Raw genomic sequence first — 22489 nt, forward strand, 5'->3', positions numbered from 1 at the left:
ACTTAACAATTTGGTACGAAAAGGAGCGAATTTTATGGTAATTAACATATCCATAATCCGCTTTCATCGGTTTCGGGCAAAAAGTAAGAGTAAAAAGTGGGTATTTCTGTCAAAATTTATCATAGCTCATTTTTTTTCAATTGTCCTCCACCCTCCAATAGCCCGGTTAAAAACTGTACCAAAAATGCTACGATCATGAAATTTTGCACATAAGGAACACAGTATTTTATATTACATTATATGTACATATTTTGCTATTCGAAAAAAAGCGAAAAAATTGAAAACTTTGGATCGATAAAGATTTTAAACATCAAAGATATGATCTAATATATTTGTATCTGCTTTCTCGTCACTTCCAAAACTGTCTTCGTCTGATGAAACTTCCTCATGGTCACAATTATCAAACTCAACTACATTGCAATTACCACAAGGGGAAACACATGAAAGCTGTTGCCTGCAGCTACAAACGTTGGTACTACAAGGCCTTATCTTGGATATGTTACAATTGCAGCGTTTGAAGTGAAGAATATTATCTGGTGCCGCGCTAAAATCCGTCATGATATGCTTGCAACTGTTGGTGGATAGTTTTCAACCCCAATCAAGCGGACTAAGTCAATTTTTTCCATTCAATGACCTGCAGGTGGATTCGCAAAGTTGATACTTTGCAGCATTTTTGGTTGGAGCAAGAGGCTGTGGCTTGATTGTCGTTTTAGACGTCGCTGCTGCCTTCATGAACAATTGATAACGCAAATCTTCCATTATCCAGTTTCCTTTTCCACCGTAGCTATAAAATATATAATTTGTATAAAATCTAAACACAATTTCAAATTTTATTGAGGATTCTCTCAGGTAGGAAATTTTCATAAGTGTATATGCTTATGTAGTAATATTTTCATTTACCTAAACATTAACAATTCAAATCCTTTTTGCTCTACTTCCTCTGATGTGGCTGTTTCGTACTCAAATACTTCAGCAGATTCTTGAAAGACACGGTTTGTCTGAAATTTCTGAACTTGTTTTTCCTGATATAAAAATTAAAAATATAAAAAACCCTGAACATTTTGAGTAGATGTGAGTATATTTTGCATACTAGGCGTAAGTAATCTATTAATGGTTACTCAAAGTGTTCAGTTTTTACCAGAAACACTTTATGTGTGTTTATTTTTGATTTACAAAGCTCGAAAACAATGATATTACAAGACAAGCATATATCAAATTAAAATAATACGACGTGACGTATCATCGTCATCTATGTGAAACCAGTAAGTAGAACGAAGTTCATAGTTAAATTCCTAGATATATTAATGAAACACAAAATGAAGTTTACCCTGTCCAAATTATGCAGACGTAGTATCACAACCCGACCAGGCATGAATGAGCAAGACATGACTTGTGATGACATTCCTAGTTGAAATTACCAAATCTTCAATTCTCCACGTTTCTTTGTCCTCTTTTTTGCTTGGTGCACCTGAAAGCATGCGTACCCCTTTTCCAATGAAACATCAACAATACTAGAATGTCAGTGTCAGCCGATTCAACAACAACATCTGTGTTGCTGTCTTTTGCATACTATAATGCGGCTGAAACGATTTGAGTGTCTGCATCTCCCAAACTGTTTCGAACATCGTAACCTTCTCTTCGCAACTCATTTGACAGGAAAGATATGAACTGCAATTTGTTTTGCTCGTTTTTAAAAAATACTTCCTGGCTGAATCATTTCCCAAACTTATAAAGGCGTTCTTCATTTTCGTTTGTGTTTGTGATCTTGAACGTAGGGACCATTATCATATCCATCAAAGACTATACACGATCGGCCATACTTCTTGCTCACATACTTTGTGAACTGATCCAAAATTGACTGATATGAACAATTTTTTAGCCACTTCACTTTATGTAGCAGAGCACTTCCATCAAGAACATGAAATGATTGATCTGCTTTGTAAGTGGACACTGTGACATCTTTCTTTAAAGCATGTCCCAGTTTTGCTTTGCTTGATTTGCGCATCATCGAAATCTGAAACAGTGAGGTAGATAAGTTTGTGAGCTCGGATTGGAAATAGCTTTGTATATCCTCAAAGCGGATTTTGTATATGTTTATTTACATAGAATTGCGCTTCTTTTGATAGCAAATTTGTTAAGTTACGATTTTTTTCCGGGTTGACCATTTTTTAGGCCTTATACGACTATACTATAAAGACTGTCAGTCTTACTTGAATGTCAATGCTAGAACTAATTAAAAAAAGAAGAAATAAAGTAGAGTAACTTCATAAGTTTTAAAACTGAAATACAGGGCGAAACGGGTCCGGGCTGATACGGAACCAACACAACAATACTTATAGGGACTTTGTACATGGGAAATAAACTAGTAATGAGTTTTATACTGAATTTAAACGTGGGTTTGAAAGCACCGATGGCGCTTTACGATCTGTTCACCCAAAATAGGAAGTTGTTTCGGAAAGCATAAAAACTGTCCACAAAGGTGTATGACATAGACGACACCTTGGATATGTCATAACCATTTTAAAGGGTTTTATCAGTACTACAGATCCCAGAAAAAAGTAGGGCAAGATGCCTTCTATTTTTTGAGTTAAAAGTTGAGTTATTATTTTGACATTGATATATGGCTGCATTTGTATGAAATTAGTTAATTGACTACAACGCCACTGATCAGTAGTTAATATTGGATTTTATCAACCCTCAAACTATGTGACTGATATAAACAACATTCATTGTCTTATAGTTTTTTATACTAACCATTGAATATAATTTTATCAACTAAAGACAATATTCATTTTTCAGACGTGGAAATTGATTGTAATTCAAGGAAATCTTGAATTTATATGCAATACTATAATAATTGTGAGTGACTTGGACTCTCACCTCCTTTTGCCAATGATTTATAGGTAGTTTTCTTATGAAATAATTTAGTTGCATACCTCAATAGTTATCAAATGATGTATTATCTCCATCCATCAGTTTAGTGCTTTAAGAACTACAGTACAGAACGTAAAGGACTTCAAATTGCAACTTTTTGCAACCCAAAAAATGAGATAAAAAAGTAGCAAAAAAACAGTGGCAGATGTTTGCACTCTTCCGAATGCCCAATCTAAATGAAGAATTTACAAAACTGGTGATCAGAATGTCTCAAAAGTTGAACCATATTTAGATAGTCAATATATTAGTATTGCAATTTTTGACAATTTGAATAATATGTCTTTTTATGAAAGACGTATTCTAACATATAGCACAAGCACATTATAACATAATTATTACTCTTAAATGCGTAATTAATAAGTAATTTTACTAGATCAAAATTTAAAAAAACAGAATCGAATATATCATTTGGTTATTTGGTTCAGGGACGTCTGCAGGATATATAATTTTTTTTTTTTTTTTTTTGGGGGAGGGAGGCGAATTTTGGAGATTAGGATTTTTTTTTTTAAATCCAAAAATTAGAAATTATGAAAAGATATCAAAAATCCATAGTTATTTACAAAAAATTTCAAATACTAAATTTTTGGAATTTTTTTTCAAAAGTACACAGCTGTTCACAAAAAGTTTCAAATATTATACTTTTTCGAAAAAAAAAAATCCATAGTTATTCACTAAAAACTAAATTTTTTGGAAAAAAATTTCAAAAATTTAGTATTTGAAATTTTTTTAAAACTATTTTTTAAATTCTAACATTCAATTTTTAGGGAAAAAATTCAAAAATTTATAGTTATTCCAGCCTACCTCAGCGTATTTATGTATTTGTAGGTGCTAATGAGTTGATAACAATTATGCATATATTATAAGTTCTTATAAAAGAACATTACATATAAAAATAATATTTTTTGACTGCAGATATAAAGCATTGAGATGAGTCTTTGACTTATTTTGCTGGCTTTAAAATGAGGTTGAGTGTCTCCCATTTGAAATATCGTAGTTCTAAATCACCCACTTATAATATCATGATTAATGATAGACTACAAACCCAGTATGATATTGGGTGGAAATACGCGAGTCTTACGACCATTGTATGAGATTGGAGAGCCCTGTGTATTTACGAGTATTATAACTTTGGTCATTTGAACCTTAAAACGTGCCACATAATTTGATCTAACGACTATTTTTTTACATCATGATAAAAATTCATTGATTTTGTGAGGGAGCTACAACCCCTCCAGCCTCCTCCCCAGCGGATCCCCCTGATAAATTTTCGGTTTAAAAAGACTGCAATCATGTCAATCCGGTCTTGATCAATATTTTTGTCCTAGAACCAGTACTTATCGGTTTTTTATGGTAACTATGTCATTTCAGAAATAATAAAATGGCCAATATTTATATGCAATTAGGGATCCACAAAGAAATGGTTTTCATGTCCTTATGGAACAAGAACATAAGTAAAGTATAACTTATTCCTTTATGTTATGAGTTCAAAAATAATTAATTATGAAATAGCCGTGACGTATCAAGTCAGAGGAGGGAATCGACAGCTGACAACAAAATACTAAGGATCTTTTTTTGTTATCAATGTAATATAGTGATAAGGAAGGCTGTCCTAAGACCGATCCAACAGATATTAACCATCTAAACTATAAGGAAAATATATTTTGTTTTTGGTTGCAACTTGCACAATTTGCTTATACAAGTACCAACTCGTACAAAATCCTAACTTGTGCATACATATTATGAATTTATGAATAATTATGTCGATTACTACGAAATACAAAATTAGCATAAGTTGTTGAAATTGAAGGGGAGGAGGCCTTTTCTTGGAATCCTGGGTGGTAGTGATGGTGAAGATGGAAGAGCAACACCACCCTTCTTCTTGTATTAAATGGATTCTGCTGTCTCATGAAAGGAAGGTGCTTGTAATCACATACATACAATCAAACACATTGCACCTATATTTCATTTTATATGGACCTCAAACAGATCCTAGAAAGAATAATAGAAGAGTCTCCTTCATGACACATCGGTTTTTTTTACTTCTTTCTTCCTTTCATTTTGCTTTTATGTATGAAGGTATATAAGATTGTTTACATAGTGAAAATGATAATAATAATTGCAGGAAACACGTATTTTGATGCAAAAATAAAATAACAACACACAATGATATTAAGTAAAAAAAGAAAAAGAGATTTTACTTCCACATTACGTATTTATGTTATATATATCCAAAGATCAGGGACGGTAATCAATGATACCGTGTGTCCGTTTCAAAAAAGTACGAAGAAAATAAGAGCAAACTAAAAAACATCAATACTTGCATCATTACACAGATGTACTAAATACTCGTTATAAACAAATGAGTATACCCTAAGACCCCATTAACTTATTGTATCACATAACCTTTCCTCTGAAAAGAAACTGAAGAAAGTCAGCAGGGGCGCGTCAACAGGTGTGGGTGAAGGGGCTGTAACCTTTTCGAGACACTTTAATAATAGAACTTTAAAAAAAAAAAAATTTTGAATGACTGATTTTTTTTACCAAAAAAAATTTCATATTTGAAATTTAAATTTTGAAAATTTTTCCAAAATATTTATTTTCTTGAACATAGTTGTACATAGATTTTTGAAAAAATTTAATAAATGAAATTTTATGTAAATAATATAATACTAATTTTTTATGAATAGCTTTAGATTTTTTGATTTTTTTTAACAATATTTAATTTAAAATATTTCCAAGTAATTTTTAATTTATTTTTTATTTTAATTTTAGATTTTTTTCAAAAAATTCTAAAAACAAGGCCCCCCCCACCTCAAAAAAAAAATTGTAATCCTACGAACGCCCCGGTCAGTTGTTTGTAAGCCAATTCTTCCAAACTATGGGATTTTTTTTTAATTATTAGACTACGCAACAACATTTTTACCCCCCGGCTAAAATACACAATTCTTATTAAACTGACTACGAAATACGAAAATGACTTGTGAAATTATCAATCTCAATAAGTTTGGCCTTTAAAGCCTTTTTTTAAATCACTTTTTTAAGGTATTATTTCGATTGAGAGGCATACTTCGAAAATAAATAACTTTATAGATGAAAGTTTAAGGTAATAAAAATGAATAAAAAAAATCTTTGCATTCAAAAGATTGAATAATATATTAAGTGACCTTGAATACCGTTCCTATAAAATGTGTCTGATCATACAAAAATCCAGTAAAATTAAGGATAACTTGTAGAAGCTAACATTTTTTTCAAATTATTTTTTAATTGCTTTATATATAGCTAAAACTAATTAATAAACTATATATTACAACATAAAAAGATTTGTGATAAATAAAAAAATAGATTTGGATTGTTTTTTTCACTTTAATTTTTAATTTTCTTAATTGAATATTAAATAAATAAGCTTGTAAGGTTGCGCATAAATTTTTCAAAATTAAATATGATTCGATTATTTGACTAATTATAATGAAGGACTTCATATTTTAGAGGCAGGAAAATTATCCCTATTTAATTTTTTTTATATCCAATACTTTTGATTTGTATTTATGTAAGAATTATTTTATGATTCACAGAGATCTATCTAAAGCTTGCATAGAAGCTTCAAAAACTTTTAAAGGAGGTTGTCATTAGAATTATTTACTTTGAAACACAAAAATCATGAGTGGATGTCGACATTTCTCGGTTTATTAGGCTTAAAAAAGTAACTTTTACTTTTATAACTTTTCGTTTGGTTGTTTCTACTTCCGCAATGAGAGATTCAATAAAACATTTTACATAGGATTAGTATTTACGGAAGTTATCTGGAGTGATATACAAAAGTATTCATAATTCATATATTTTTGAGTGATTAACATAATTTTAAATTGATTTATAATTTAACTCAAAGGGAATGATTGTGATTTTATACAAAACTTTATCAAATAAGTATTTTCTAGGAATGTAATAATTCCAAAATGGTGACATTTTATGCAGTCCCGTCCTGCATCTAAATGAAAAGTTTCAATAGGTCCAACTGCCATCATATATGTAGAACAATATTTGATAAATAACGTGAGCATGGATATCTGCTAGTGACGTCATCACAGATATCTACCAGTAATGTCGTAAATATTTTAATTTTGTCTAAATATTAAGAAAAATTGTAAACTGGTACCAGGAGCGTCCACAAGGGTTGGGCTAGAGGGTCTATAGTCCTCTATAAGGGGAGGAATTTTTGTCTTGGACAGGGAAAATTATTGCTCTGGAAGAAAAAATTTAATGAGACAAACTGAGGAAACTTTTTCTGGAAGGATTTTTTTTTTAAAGACATTCGATCAAATTATGCAGCAGAGAAAAAATGATAATTTTTGATTTTTTTCAAAAATTCAAAAAAATATATATACATACATATTTATCGTGATTGAAAGAGTCTAAAAGTTTAAAAAAATACAAATCAATTAATAAGAGTTATACTTTACCATAATTTAATTTAAAATAAACATTCTGGAGGTTGTTCTAAAATTTAAAATTTTTTCTAGGAGCGATAATACAAAACACACAAAAAAAAATTATTTTTTCCTTTTCAAAATTCTTACCATTCCTTAAATAAATCTGTAATTATCATTTAAATTTTTGAAGCTCAGATAATTAGGGTTATTAAATTAATAAATTGATTCATTGGCATATTTAAAATACTAAACATTAGATCAAACTGATATGTGGTAATGGGCCTTAGTCAATGGAGTCTTATTCATCTTCTTCTAATAATTCAAATTACTTATTTTTTAAATAAGTTTATTTATCTACTAAATATTATATATAGTTTGACATCTTTGTCAACAAAATTATTTTAATTATGTATCGGGATATTTCTTTAAAAAACACTTAATATCGAGTCCACACTTCAGAAATTTGTAAAGACTTATTTGCTTTTGCTAAGTCTTTATTTATTCCATAAACATATAAAAAGAAATAATCATTATTTAGTATGTTAAAATCATTATATAAAAGTAAATATGGGTTTTTAATAGATAAACGTTATACCTTTATATCATTAATTAACTATCAGAATTTTTAAATAAATCTACAATTATCACATTTGTAAGTGAATAAAATACCAAGGAAGAAAAAAAATCGGTAAATTAATTTCTTATTATTATAAAGTAGTGTATGATTTTTCTGAGCTTAAAAACTTTTGAATTACCATTTTTTTTAAATAAAAAGACATATTTTTGTAAAACCTTTTTTTCTATAAAAGATATAAAAAAACTGTTATTAAATATTTATAATTTTTATTACAACATTGTTTTTTACACAAAATATTAAAATAGATTTCAATTTTTTCGAATGATATCCATTTTTTTCTACTGTCCTTTGCAATTCACTTGATTTCGCAATTGACTTCTAACTAATAAAATATAGTCAAACTGTATTAAGGGTATAGACAAAGGAAACAGTATGCTACTTCTTCAGAGTGGGGACCCAAAAATTGCAGTAGCATCACTAAATTACGAAAAAAGTGATTTGTATGAAATCTAGAAAAGATAACTCAAACCCAATTTGTTCAAATACTATATTTAGCTATATTTTTTTATTTAATATGTCCTTCTTCAACAGCAATAATACCCTTAACACGCCAACGAACAGATTGGCAGCATTGGACGATGAAGACCGTGTCCATGGCGTACTACGCTTTCATGATGGCACCTTGGAGCGAATGCTAATTTGGACGAGAGATACGACAAAAATTATTCTTCAAGACTCCCCAAACTGCATAGTCCAGGAGGTTAAGGTCGAGGCTGGATGAGGGGCACATAGAGTCAGGTCAGAATCTATCCATAGAGTTGATACAGAAGTTTTGCTTCTTCCTGGAAGTATGGAGCTGTAATAAAACTTTTAGATGTTGTAAATAGTTTGGTTAGTATGTCAACTGTCTGTGCTTTCTTTTTGGCACTGCCACCGGTGCAGGAGAAGGTCGCACACATGTTGCCTTTTTGTTGTTGCTCTGCAATTTTCCCACTTAGAGCAAAACTTGTTGTAACCAACTGTCGTTTGGTTGCGTAATGAAACCTTGTAATTTTAAAATAAGAGGTATAGAATTGGTACTAAATGATACACCTAGTTTTGGGTCCCCACTCTTTAAACCAGGTTTTCTATAGTGTACCAATTCAAATTTTGAAAATTGGATATTCCCACCCAGTGCCTTGGTACGTTTAAAACAAGTGACCGTCACACCAGTAAATTGTTAATGGAAATTAACGATATTTTGTCGAAAAATACAAATGTATTCCAGACTAATATATATGACTACGTGATGAAGTCACGTTCATTCGCTCTATTTATATATTTAATGATGAAAATCCGGTATATATTTTTGAGTTGGGCCGGGTTTTTTTTGGAATTGGTAATCTGAAAAATGAATTTTCTTTTCCTTAGCAGTTGGCCAGTTGAACATTTGTGTGTGCACGTAGGAGACAGAATGTAAATTATAAGTCCTTTTGGGACTCGGAGTAGAATCGGGGATCGACATCGGAGACGCACTAGCAAATGTCCTTGTTTATTTCCTTCTCTCCTCACTCCCTTAGTACAGCTGATTGTAGCTGATCAAATGTAATGTCATAAGCATTATTCTTTATCTCCCCTAAACATTCTTCCAATTGTCAGGGTTGCCATGTTGATTTTCTTTTTTTTAACATTCCCATTCAACACTGGATTTTCATGACTGCATATACTATATAAATAAAATAATTTTTATGTGCTGGATTACTTTTTTTAAATAATTATTTTTCTGTGAATCTACATATCCACATAATATGAACTTAACTTAATAATTCAAACATAAGGTTAACTTTCTATAAACTTTCTTTAACTTACATATATGTACATTGTACAACCATTTCGTACAATAATAAATGTACTAATAAACAATTTCAAGTCTTTGACACACCCAATCCGATGAATATAAACTTTTTTTTCTCTATTCACAATAGTAATAATAAGGTTTTTTTTGTATGTGTTCATTGTATAAAAAGAGCTTCTGAGTCTACCTATAGGTATTATATGTTGTAGATATCTAGATGATGATGATGATGATGGAACACATCTGTAAACTCAATTCTTCACGTCATTCACACTAGACAAAAAGACACACAAACTAATTACTACTTAATCACATCATGTCTAAGAGAAGGGGGAAAATCAATGGTGACTTGAATCTAAAAATAATAATACAATCATTCTGTAGGGATCAGTGTATTGCTAGGGATGTAAACTATATGCTTTTTCGGCGTGTCAAAATATAGAAGTCGAAAATCGACTAAGGTCTAATTTGTTGAAATTTTTTTCAAAAAAATTAAATTTTTATATAATTTTTTTTTCAAATTATTTAATGCCTGCCCATTACCTAAATATAATCCTGCGGATGTCCCTGGAAATACACACAAACCCCACTCCGTATCTAATGATGATATAGGCACAAAATTCTCCGATGTTAATCTTCTAATCTACTTTGAGTTCAACAGAGACTTACAAATATAATTCCCCAATATAATCATCATAATTATTCTTTACAATTGCGTGTTACTTATTGATCTGTCGTCTATAATAAAATAAACTATTAACAGCTTTGGAAAATACCAAATCCTTTTCAGATTGCAATTTAAAAAAAGTGTGAGATCTTCAATTTTCATATTTTTTAAAACCTAAGAATATATTTCTCCATATGGAGTGACATTGAATCGAAACTACGGTCATTAAATTCAAGAAAATAAATTATCCCGAGTGCGTTGCTTAATAAGATACGTCACTTCATTTCAAACTTCTAGTATAAGTTTATATCTTTAAGAATGTTAACTATAGTTTACCTTTTCATTCAAACTAAACAAAAATATAAACAAGCTAATTAATACTTAATCACATTATCTCTAAGATGCGAGGGAAATCAATGGTACCTTGAATCTGAAATAATCATACCATTACTCTGTAAGGATCAGTTTATTTTAATAGCTAGGGATGGAAATCGTGGGCTTTTTCCTCATATAGAAAAAACAAAAAACAAAAATGAGCATGATAATCTTGAAAATTTGAATAATGTTTGGAGGAGAGTTGCTTAGCTGACATGACGTTTTATTAAAAGCCGCTGCTAGCGGCTATTGTGTGAGAGAAATACACAAAAATCCCAGTGTGTATTGAAGAATAATATGGAATCACAACAAATGACAGGAATCCCTCTAATTTCGATCCTCAATTCTTATCTGGGTCTTACAGGGACCTGTGCTTATAACTCCAGAATAAATCCTCTGAGATACTATTCGTATTTTATGGACTAATTCAAAAATGCTTAGGATTTAAAATCCTTCGTATAGTCAGGACTGCAAATAAGATTTCGTGACAAAATGGTGAAAAATTTGTTTTACAGAATGTTTATTTATTTTTTTAATCACCTTTTTTTCATAAAAGATATAAGAGTTTATAAAAAATTGACACTAATTAATTGGGTAATAGGTAACTTCGTATAAAACATATTCGTATAAAGACAATTCGTAGAAGGAAATTTCGTATAAAATCATTTTGTATAAATTTATGAGGAAACGGGACATAGACTTTTATGGCCCAAATTTTGGGGGTGTTTTCGGATACCGGCGATACTTAAGTAACTACAAGGAGCCCTTTACAGCCCTCCATTGTACCCCGAATGTTAAGGGTGTTTTCGGGTACCGCAAGGTCCCAAAAAGGGATGCAATTTACCACCAAACTTGAAAAACAATAAAGAACCCCTCACAACGCCCAAATGTACCCCCGAATGTTTAGTGGTGTTTTCAGGTTCTTATTGGCTTAAAATTATAATCTGTTATTTGTTCCTGCTATATGTTCGGGATACAATTGGGAGATTGTGGGAGGACTCTTAGTAGTTTCTTCAAGTATAGTTGTTGGGTAGCATCCTGTTTTGGGATCCGGCGGTACCCGAAAAAACCCTAACATTCAGAGTACAATTTGGGGATGGTGGAGGCTCTTAGGAGGTTCTTTAAGTATCAGCGGTAGGTTGTATCCGGTTTTGGGACTCGGCGGTATCCGAGAACATCCCTAACATTCGGGGTACAATTGGGGCGGTGGGGGCTCTTAGTAGGTTCTTTAAATATTGACAGTAGTTTGAATACCATTTTGGGACCCAGTGCTACCCGAAAACACTATTTATATTTATAAAGATATTTGGGGTACAATTCGGGGGTTGTAAGGGGTTCTTAGTAGTTACTTAAGTATCGCCGGTACCCGAAAACAACTCCAACATTCGGGGTATAAAATGACAATTCATAAAGTCTATGCCCCGTTTCCTCATAAATTTATACGAAATGTCCTTATACGAAAAAATTTTATACGAATATATTTTATACGAAGTTACCTATTACCCAACTAATGATTACTAACTATTTTCGAACAGATAATTTCAAATTTTTTGATAGGGTTTGGGTAAGGGAAGTCTAGGGAAAAGTCATAAAAGGAGTATAGGTAAGATCAAAATATAAGGATGACTTTGGTAAATTCTAAATATTATTTTTATTCTGAACTTCATCAAATTTCGAACACATCTCATAAAAAACTTATTTTTAAGTTGACTCAAGATGCCATCAATTACACTCAAATTGTGAGTCGGTTTTCAAATATACAAACCCCAGAGTCTATGCGCATTTGGTAAATATTTATTTAAGCCCTTTCTTATAAATTACGCACATTATTTCAATGCCCCTCCACCCCATCCTACCAGCGTAGATATTTAATAAATAGGGTCTACCATAAGTTAATATTTGGCACCAGAACCCAAATGAGTCGTAACAAGTTTTATTGAACATAGTTTACAAAATATGGAACTGATTTATATCTCTATAAATAAAATTAAGAGGATAAGAAAAAACTCCAAAGAAAATAGTTTTCCAAATTTAAAATACTTCATTCAATTCATTAATTCAACTTCCTATTTGTTTTTTCTACTTCATTATTTCATTTTTTTCCCTCTATTTAAATGACTATAGACGACGAAAACATCCTCAAAATCGATTATTAGCCTACCACAGCAACGTATTATTCCCAGTTAAGTTGTAGTAAATCAAACCTTAAGTGCAGTATGATCTCTTGAATGTGACTGACCATTTCGCAAATAGAAAGATGGCTAAGACCCCTTGCCTATCTAAAGTTTTTTTCAAAAGTTGAGCCCCCATGGCTAGAAAACTGTGGTAGTCTATTGGAATATATTTCGATATATTTCTAAAAAGAATCGAAGATCCTTTGCCGGAAAAAATGGATGTAAAATGACATAGGTATGTGTCTATGAGGTTAGATGGCGAATAGATTTACAGCTATTTACAAACATAGGCTTATAATAATAAAAATGGTCAGAATAGACGTGCGACCATACACATTATAATTTGGAATAAATCAAAGCAGTTTTTGATTATACTGTCATTGAAGAAAAAAACATTTTTTTATGGGTTTAAAAAATAAAAGAAAAAAACCTGCTTATCTTTTTATCAAATAGGGCAAATTAGATTTGTTGTTTATGTATATAAGTAACAAATCACTATATAATCATATGTAACAATTTAAACCATTTCTCTTTACACAAAAACTGGAGCTATAATTACGATTTCACATTCGTAAAAACACTTTTAACATAACAAAATAAAACATGAAATAGCGTCAGGTCGTGTATTTACCTTGTTATCAGCATCTCATGATGATTTCAAAGGGTCCTCCCACGCTTCTCCTCCCCATACAAGACCAACAAACCAAGAGAATCGAACTAGGGAAGAACCAAATCATTTATATATTATGTCGTGTCCAAGGTTTTACTCATAAAACCGGATTGTACAAGTTGTAGTTTATAAGCTTTAAAGTGCTTTAATAAATGTACTTATTTATTAGATAACAAGTAATTTAAATTAGCATTTGAACTTGTTAATGGTCCATGTGAAATTCAAATTTATTTCAATATTGACTTAAACATAATAGAAGAAAAACCAAAAATCAATTTGTTTAATTAAAAAAAACGAAATCTAAAATATATTTTAAAAAGAGAATCAAAAGTTAGTAAACTTTCAAAAAATGAGTGACTAAAACAGATCAGGCTACGTGACTTCTTCATGCATTGGATATTAGAGTATGGCCATCTCATCAAAAATCTATTCTGTATTCTTTATCTTTATTTGACAAAATTAAGCCCATGTCGTGCAACAAATTTTAAAACTTAATAACTCAGCATTTTCTTCAAACATTTGATTATTTTTTACTTTTCATTTAAGCCCGGAGTTTCTTCTTTTTGAGTACATTAAATTCAAAACATTATATTATATTATTTTGTCGCAAAGCAATAAAGGCGAAAGATTCTAATCTTCTTTGCCCCTGAAATATCACCAAAATCAGTTATTACGGCCAAATATGTATCAAAGGCAGCAATCATTTACCAGGCCATGGACGCCTGGATAACAGCAATTTATCATAGAGAAGCCCTAAGGAGTGGTGTTCAAGAAAATTCACTCAAGAAGCTGTAGTCAAAGCCTTTAAAGAGCAACCGGATCTCTCCATGATGGAAATGACCATGGACGTCAATGTTATAAGATCCACTTCAAGACGCATCCAATCGACTGGTGGTGTCGTTCTACGAGCTCAAAAAGTACTCCTCCTGACAGCAGAGATGGTAAAAAAGTTACAGTTTCAGTTTTTTGTGTGTGTACTTTTGGCCACCCCAGTCACCATATCTAAATCCCCTAGATTATAGTATCAGGTGGGAAGTAGAGTCCTATGTGTGTAGAATCTGAGACCAAAATGTCGAGGCCTTAAATGACTTTTTCAATGAGGAGTAGGCTGCCATGTCAGAGGCGGACATCAACAGTCACTTTCAAGATTAATTATATCAAAATAATTGTGTTGGATATTAAATATATACAAAACTCTATATTCTACTTTAATTTGTTCATATTAGTCTCAAAAATTAGGCACAGCCCCGTCAAATCTCTGGGGCTTAAGACTCAGTCTAAGAGTGAATATTTTGTTCCGTTCGCTAATAATAAGTTACTTCTAGACCAATCTGGACCGGAGTTTTTTCTCAAGAGCAAAGTTGGAGAGAAGACCCCTCTCTTATTTATTAAGAACCTCTGAGTATTTAGATACATATGAACGCACAATGGGAACCCCAGGTGTTCATTATTTAAGGTCTACCTGCTTTTTTGTCATTTGCATCATCACATAAATAGATAGATCAAAGTAGATACATTTCTATAGTTCCCATAGACGTAAAAGATGTAGATGAAGAAAATAAAATGAAGTCGTAAAAAACATTCAGCATAAATAAAAATAATAATAATTACATTGTAAATTTGTCAACCCCCTGCGGAAATTTATGATCTCTCATAAAAATTATCCATTTAAATGCATTTCTCCATTCTATGCAGTAGAAGTACTATGCTTGAAAGCACAAAAACAACAGAGAGTAGGTTGCGAGATTTGATTAATTATTATGTAAATTCTTCTTCCCTCCTTTTTTGTTTTTAGATGAAATCTGCTTTTATATTTTTGTAGATTGTTTTGAAAATATAAAACGAAAAAGGCTTTTTATCTTATGAATATTTTTTATTATTTTAAAGTACATACATAATAGTATAAAGGAATAGATCAGACAAGAGAAAAATATTATAATTAATTATATTTTTATTCGTGAAAATATGAGGTTGTTGCAAAGTTGTTATTTATCTTGTATTTACTTTCTTTCTTTCTTTCTTTCTTTCTTTCTTTCTTTCTTATATCTGTCAAAATGACAAGTAACAAGTAGTCAGTTCCTACTTGAGGAGAAAAAAATGAATTCTTTTGCAATCCGAGGGTGTTCCAAAATGAAGGAATTTTTGTATCCACCATTTTTGACTCCCCCTTCCTTTAACAAGGAAATTGGCATAATACATATATTTGGATATTCCTTCAAAGGAAGGGAGATCGACCTACCTGAGAGGCTTTAAGAACAAAGTGACAAACAGGTGAGTTACATACCTACAAAACAGGGAATGCTAAAAAAACAACAATATTTTGACAAGTTTGAGATCTTTGACTAGGAGAGCGAGAAATATACATAATAAGTATCCTCGTTCCTTCTTTTGCTTCTTCAAGGATTCATATGACGCTTCATATGTAGAGCCAAATGATCGGATCTGGAGAATGCCCGCTCACAATGTCGACATTGAAAGGGTTTATCTCCGGTATGCTTACGATTATGCCGTGTAAGTTCATCTGAGCGAGAAAACTTCCATCCACAGCCTTTAAAAGTACAGACATAGGGTCTTTCCCCCGTGTGTGTCCGGAGATGGGCCTTTAGGTGAGAGGATTTCGTATAGGACTTGGAGCAACCCTCCGTGGGGCAGTAATGAATGATAGTATTACCATTAGTTTTCTTCGGCTTCTTTTTGGGGTAGATGGACGACCCTTTGGTCCTATTTGGGAGAGGGGGAGAGGTGACTTTAAAGGGAGACTCACTTGGAGGAGTGAGTGGGGGGTTGAAGTGAGGGATATTGTTATAGGAGGGAGTTGGGTGATAGGGTCGGTTATTATAGTAGCAGCTGTTGTTATTAGAGGTCGTATATGGATACTGGAGATTGACGTTTACATTGACGTTCAAATTGAGGTGATTGTTATTAATAGAACTGTATCCTTCGTGGACATAGTTGCTATTTAGAGGTGTGGCATAGGGGTTTTTGGATTGGTAGCTGTTGTAATAGCTATTGTGTGATTGATAATTTTCTGAAGCTTGCTCCTCACCCTGATAATGATGGTATTGGGCATGGAGTCGGGATGGGTCTTCGTGGTAGTTTGGAGAGGGAGATGACTTGGGCTCCTCCCAGTCATTGTCGGGAAGGATGTACTCCTCTTCAGGAGTTGCGCTATAGAGGTGAGTTGGTTCTTCTTTCGTAATAGTTGCCTCTGGATAAAAGTAGGAATAGTAGTTGTAGTCGCCCCAATTTTGATACATGGTCCTATTATTGAATGATACTCCTATGAATTATTAAATAAATGTCCTTTTCTCTCTCTCTTTCTTTCTTTCTCTCTCTTTCTCTTCAACTAACTTTCTAATATGCAACGGAAGTGACGACGAACACTGTAAGGGGAAGGAACACTCAACTCACTCACTTACTCTGAGTCGTGCTAACAGGACAACACTCTAAATGTAAAGAGATTCTCCTATTTCACATTTTACAAACAGAGTCGACTTCTCTTCTTTTCTTTTTGGTTACTTATCTTGAAAAAGCACAACAAAAAAACTTGAAGAAACGCGCGCGTAAACACCGCCAACCAATCAGGTCTTTATTTTCGGTACCGTCGACAAACAGGCTACCCAATTAACCACCACGTCCCTACTTCTAATCCTCTCTCTCTCTCTCTCTATTTCCCAACCATTTTATGAAAAAATAAAAAACGGGGAATCGTGACGTATCTTCGTATACTTTCAAAATAAACATCATATTAATATTATCTAGAATTGTGTGGGCTTAAGATTTAATATTTATATGAAAATTATATTTGGTGCAAAAATGTCCAGAAATGATTCTAATTTGAATAAATTTGAGCAAATTAAAAAAACCTACAAACAAAGAAGGGAATAACTGGTTTTGAATGAAAATTATTCCATACAAGTCATTATTATTTTACTACATATATATTTATGGTTGGAAAATAAAATGTTTATATTAATTATTTTTCTGTGAAAAATTTATTCCGTATAATTTAAATAGGCTCTACGTAGTTGAATATATCTATATTACCCTCAACATCACTTGGATTTCAACTATTGTAGTGTAAAATATGATTTGTAGAAAATAATTATTGTCCTATAAAAACTTAGTAATTTATTGTAATAATAAAAGAGTTAAAGACTCTACGGAGTCGATATATCTCAATACCTTTGTAAAAAAATATAATTTAACTATATATAATTAGTGTAATTATTTCTGCCTTGTACGGAAAAAAATACTTTTATATATTATTTTTTTCTTCAAAAGGTTGATTTTTATATATAATTTGAAAAGGAAAAAATAAAGACTCTACAGAGTCGCTTTCCCTCAGTCATTTTTGCATTTCCTAACTTATTAATAATAATTTGTCTTTTTACAAATAATGTGAGAAAGAAACATAAAAACAGTAGTTATATTTGCGCCTCCTCCAAATTGAGTACCACGTTAGTCTATGCTGAATATATTTGATTAGAGAAGGTTTATCGATTAATCTATTAGATGATTATGAGGCAAATAGTCTTTTAAATATTTCCTTATAATAAGGTATATCATTCTTTGTCACATTGAAAGCCAACATTGGCAAAAAAATAATAGGTCAAATTAGTCAGTAATGAATTTAATATAAAGTATATGGTCTAATTTATTGTAAATTGTGTTCTTTTGCATGGAAATTGATGCAATAGAGATGCATTTTGTAAATTAGTACTCCTTGTGGGTTTTTATGAAGTAAATGATCCATATTTTTCTTTTTTTTATATTTCATTTTTACTAGAAGCTTCATATAGGTTTGTTCCTCACAAATATACAGATATGTATATGTTTTGTACAAGTTGTAACTTGTACAAGTAGATTGCAAAAGTTGCAAAATCTACGTTTTTTTAGTTACATAATCCCTCATTTTTTTTTCACTTTGCAATGTGCCAAATGGTCAAAAATAACGCATGAATGTTATATAGACCATTCACTGAATGTTTAATAATCGCATTATCCTAATCTATTTTTTTTTATTTTTTTTTCTGCAACTTGTACACAATATGTTTTAAATGAAGCGTTATTTTGTTATCGTCCAAATCCGTCATTTTCATTAAATGATTCATTCATATTATCACTTCGTTTTGATCCATTAAAAATAGACATTGATCCTGTATTGAAGGCTTTTATAACTCTGGGCATTTGAAGTTTATAATGTGCCTCAGAATACTTATTAATTGGTAACTTTAATCAAAATAGTCAACAAATGACACCATTTATATATTGTTCATCCAAAGAATATTCAATTAATGCATTATCCTACTCACAATTAGATTTGTGTCAATCCTTATTTAGGACTAAAGAATGCAGTCTGGTACGGTCCAGTTCAGTCCTGCATATTATACCTAAAATTTATAAAGGGTGGTCCTTCATGACGTAACTCAAATTTATTTGTTCTTTATTAAATCAGTTCTAGTACTGACAGTCCAAAGGAATCATAGGACCCGTCCTAAAACTAGACTGGACTTAACCGAATAAATAAAGGCTTATGAAACACTAATCAAAAGTACTCTATATATATTAATATTGGTTTTCTTCTGGAAATCCTATGCTGGTTATAGTTATAAAAAATAATTCCGTCCAAATTTTGTCCTGAAGGGTGTCGTAGTAAAATTCGGCATACAAAAAAATCGCTATTGATCCAGTTCCACGTCATTTTTTTTAACAAAGAAATTTCGTATCACGATCTGAAATGTCGGTCCAAATCGTGTCAGAAAAAAATTTCTTCATATTTAATTGGAAATAAATCTGTCTCGGACCAATGCTCAACATTGTTTGTTAATTTAAAAAGAAAGGAAATTTTCTAATGAATTACTAATTATGATTACAAAAATGTTCAATAAGGGTTTTTTTTTGTGTGTGTTTTTGGCAATGATATTTTGAATCTCCCGATTTTTGTGTTATTTTCTTTTGTTTTTTGTTTCTCAAAGGTGTAGTTTTATGGCATGTAAAAGGTGTTTTTTTACACCTGAAAACAATACTAATTACAATAAAATAAAAGAATCACGTTTTCCTTCACTTTTTTTCCTTCTTTGTTTTTTTTTTTCCAAAAAGAAAGAAAAAGAAACTCATTCAAAGCAGTCATAATACTTATGTATGTAATTCTACAAAAAAAAAAAAAAAAATAGGTGTAACATTTTTTGGCAAATTTTTATAAAATATAAAAACATTTATCTAAAACAAAGAACTCTTTTTAAACCTGAAAATACGAAAAAATTAAATAAAAGGAATAATACTTTGGCCTTTTTTGGCCCTGCAATGCAGTTTGACCTAGATTTTTTGAACATGCATATTGTATATTATAACCTGGCATATTTTTGATTACGAGAATTAATTCTGTGTTAAAAAGGTCTTGTAATCAATCACTGACTTTTTTCTTTAACACTATATAACAACCCCTTACTGTATTGCTCCGTCAGATTTTTTTTTTTCAAATACGAGTAGAATATTTGTTCTTAGAAATGGGAAAGTATCAAAAATCAATTTTCTAACCAAAAAGTTGGTTAGAAGTTGAGTATTTTTTTATACATATATTCAAAATAACTGACTGATTGTTCTTACTGATATTTCGGTATATATGTTCATATAATTATTTTTACGATATTACATCTCTAAAATTCGATTTGTCATATTTAAAAAACAAAACAAAAAAACATAGTACATACACTTTTTGATGATTCAATACGTTCGCAACACTGGAAGATCATAAGGAATATATTCGCTTTTTTTTCTTTTTAATAATCCATTGATTAATTATATATTTGCTATAGCAACCAGGAATTTGTACACACAAAAACTGTCTTACTACTCAAATCGAGGATTTCATATTCACATATCGAATATTATTCTTATATGTTATAGAGTTAAATTATTCGATCAGTCTGCATTTTTTTTATAGTAAGGATTTTCATTTTAAAGAAATAAAGCAAGACATACTTTGTTATTATCATAATTCAAACGATCATTACGTGTTTAATCCCCACTAATCAATTATCTCGCAATCAGTGTCGGTTTCAGAATAACCTTTTTGTTCGTGTAGTTTTCAATTTTCAGATATTCTAAATTCTAGGGATTACAGGCACATTTTTTTTTTAAATTTAAACATGGCCAATTGTCCGAGTGCTAACTGTATATTACAAAATAAAAATATTAGCCAAACTACATTTCATAAACAAAATATGGTATTTTGATTTTGAGTGTAACCTTCTAAGCTTGTAACTACGGTAAATTGTCAATAATTTTTGATTAAATAATTTATTTAAAATATAAGAATCTTAAAAAATCCTTTAAAATAAACCCTAATTGCTGATATTTTGCAACTATTGTTTATAATAATTTGTCAAAAAGTCTTTGGATCAAAAGAAAAAAATATATCAAAAAATTGCATCTGAGGCGTTGAGATGCAAAAAGAAAAGAAAAATTAACGATCCACGGGCCTGTTGCCCTTGAATTTGGAGCGCTACTCTTTGAATATAGGTCTGATTACGGGAGTGCATGTATTAGTAAAAAATTATCAGCTCCCATATATTTTTGACAGCTGTCGATTTGCCCCTTTTTTAATGTTTTAAATGTTGATTGATTGAGTTTTAATTAGGAGTAGTAGACCTGTAAATAATACCATAATATAATTATGAGTATTAATGAAGCATTGTCCTCTATTTGAGAAAAATGGTCAATTACCAACTGATTTTTGTCTTTGTTCTTTCTCTTTTTGACAGAGAGAAGGTTGAGATATATAATAAATGTTTAATACAGGATTTCAGGCATGGATTACTCAAGACATGGGTTAGAATAAAATAAAATATTTTTCTTCGCGCTATACATTTGTCATTATAACATTCCTTTCTTCGTTTCCATGACTAAATATACTTACTCCCTTGAATGTACTATAAATTGATAACTTAGGGCCGATTAGATTGATCCTTTCAATACCAAGAAACCACACATACTGAATTCTTAAAAAAAATTATAAAAGATTTACTTCTTTACACTATCAGAAATGTTATATATTCTAGTTTTATTTATAAGCAAAGTAACAAAGTTTCAACAAAAAAAATTGTACTACGAATCAAAGAAAAAGATCAAAACTGTATGATGAATTGTAAATATTTCTTAGTATATACAGTAGGGACCCAAAAATTGTAGTAGAATGACTAAATTACTAAAAAAACGTGATTTTTATTGAATCAGGAAAGTACAGCTCAAAACAAATTTGTAATCTGTTTAAATACTATATTTTTATTCAAATATCCTCCTTCACAAATTATAATAGCCTCCACTCGAAATTCTTCTCCAACACACCCAAGAACTGCCAAGTCTAAGGGAGTTGAAGTCAGGACTGGAGGATGGCCAAATGGAGACAGGTCAGTCATAATGTTGCTTCAAAGGGGTTTGGCTCTTCTTGTCTGTATTGGTTTGTAATTGACTTATTGATGTTGAAGAAGTCCGGATGGAGGTCCTAAAGATCCTTGCAGCATTTTCAGCACGGATACCAGCTTAGATACCAAACACATTGTCTTTTCGTGTTGTTGCTCAACTATTTTTACACTTTAAAAAAAATATTCTTTTTTGTTTCAGCTCTCGTTTATTTGAGTAATGACACCTCGTAATTACCAATAACGGGGATAAAACTGTAACTAAATGCTACACCAAGCTTTTGGTTCCAGGGGGGTCCATTTATATATCTGTTACAAATCATACTCGACTACATTATTGATCACATGTTTGGAAAAGTTTTCAAAATATCCAAACTTGGAAAAACATTATTTGATTCATTTGGTGCA

General features: G+C 31.0%; 1 protein-coding gene across 1 annotated transcript; it reads right to left on the reverse strand.

The window, feature by feature from the left end:
* Positions 1-15510: 15510 nt before the first annotated feature.
* On the reverse strand, positions 15511-17145 carry LOC121116008 (uncharacterized). The gene has a single exon (XM_040710200.2). It carries the CDS (start codon positions 16913-16915, stop codon positions 16055-16057), a length of 861 nt encoding a protein of 286 aa, XP_040566134.1. The 5' UTR covers positions 16916-17145; the 3' UTR covers positions 15511-16054.
* Positions 17146-22489: the final 5344 nt, after the last annotated feature.

The sequence above is a fragment of the Lepeophtheirus salmonis genome, chromosome 4, assembly GCF_016086655.4.
Source record: "Lepeophtheirus salmonis chromosome 4, UVic_Lsal_1.4, whole genome shotgun sequence".
NCBI classification, from domain to species: domain Eukaryota; kingdom Metazoa; phylum Arthropoda; class Copepoda; order Siphonostomatoida; family Caligidae; genus Lepeophtheirus; species Lepeophtheirus salmonis.

Coding starts and splice junctions, on each gene's coding strand:
- LOC121116008 (XM_040710200.2), bottom strand. CDS start 16,915: ATGTATCAAAATTGGGGCGACTACAACTACTATTCCTACTTTTATCCA.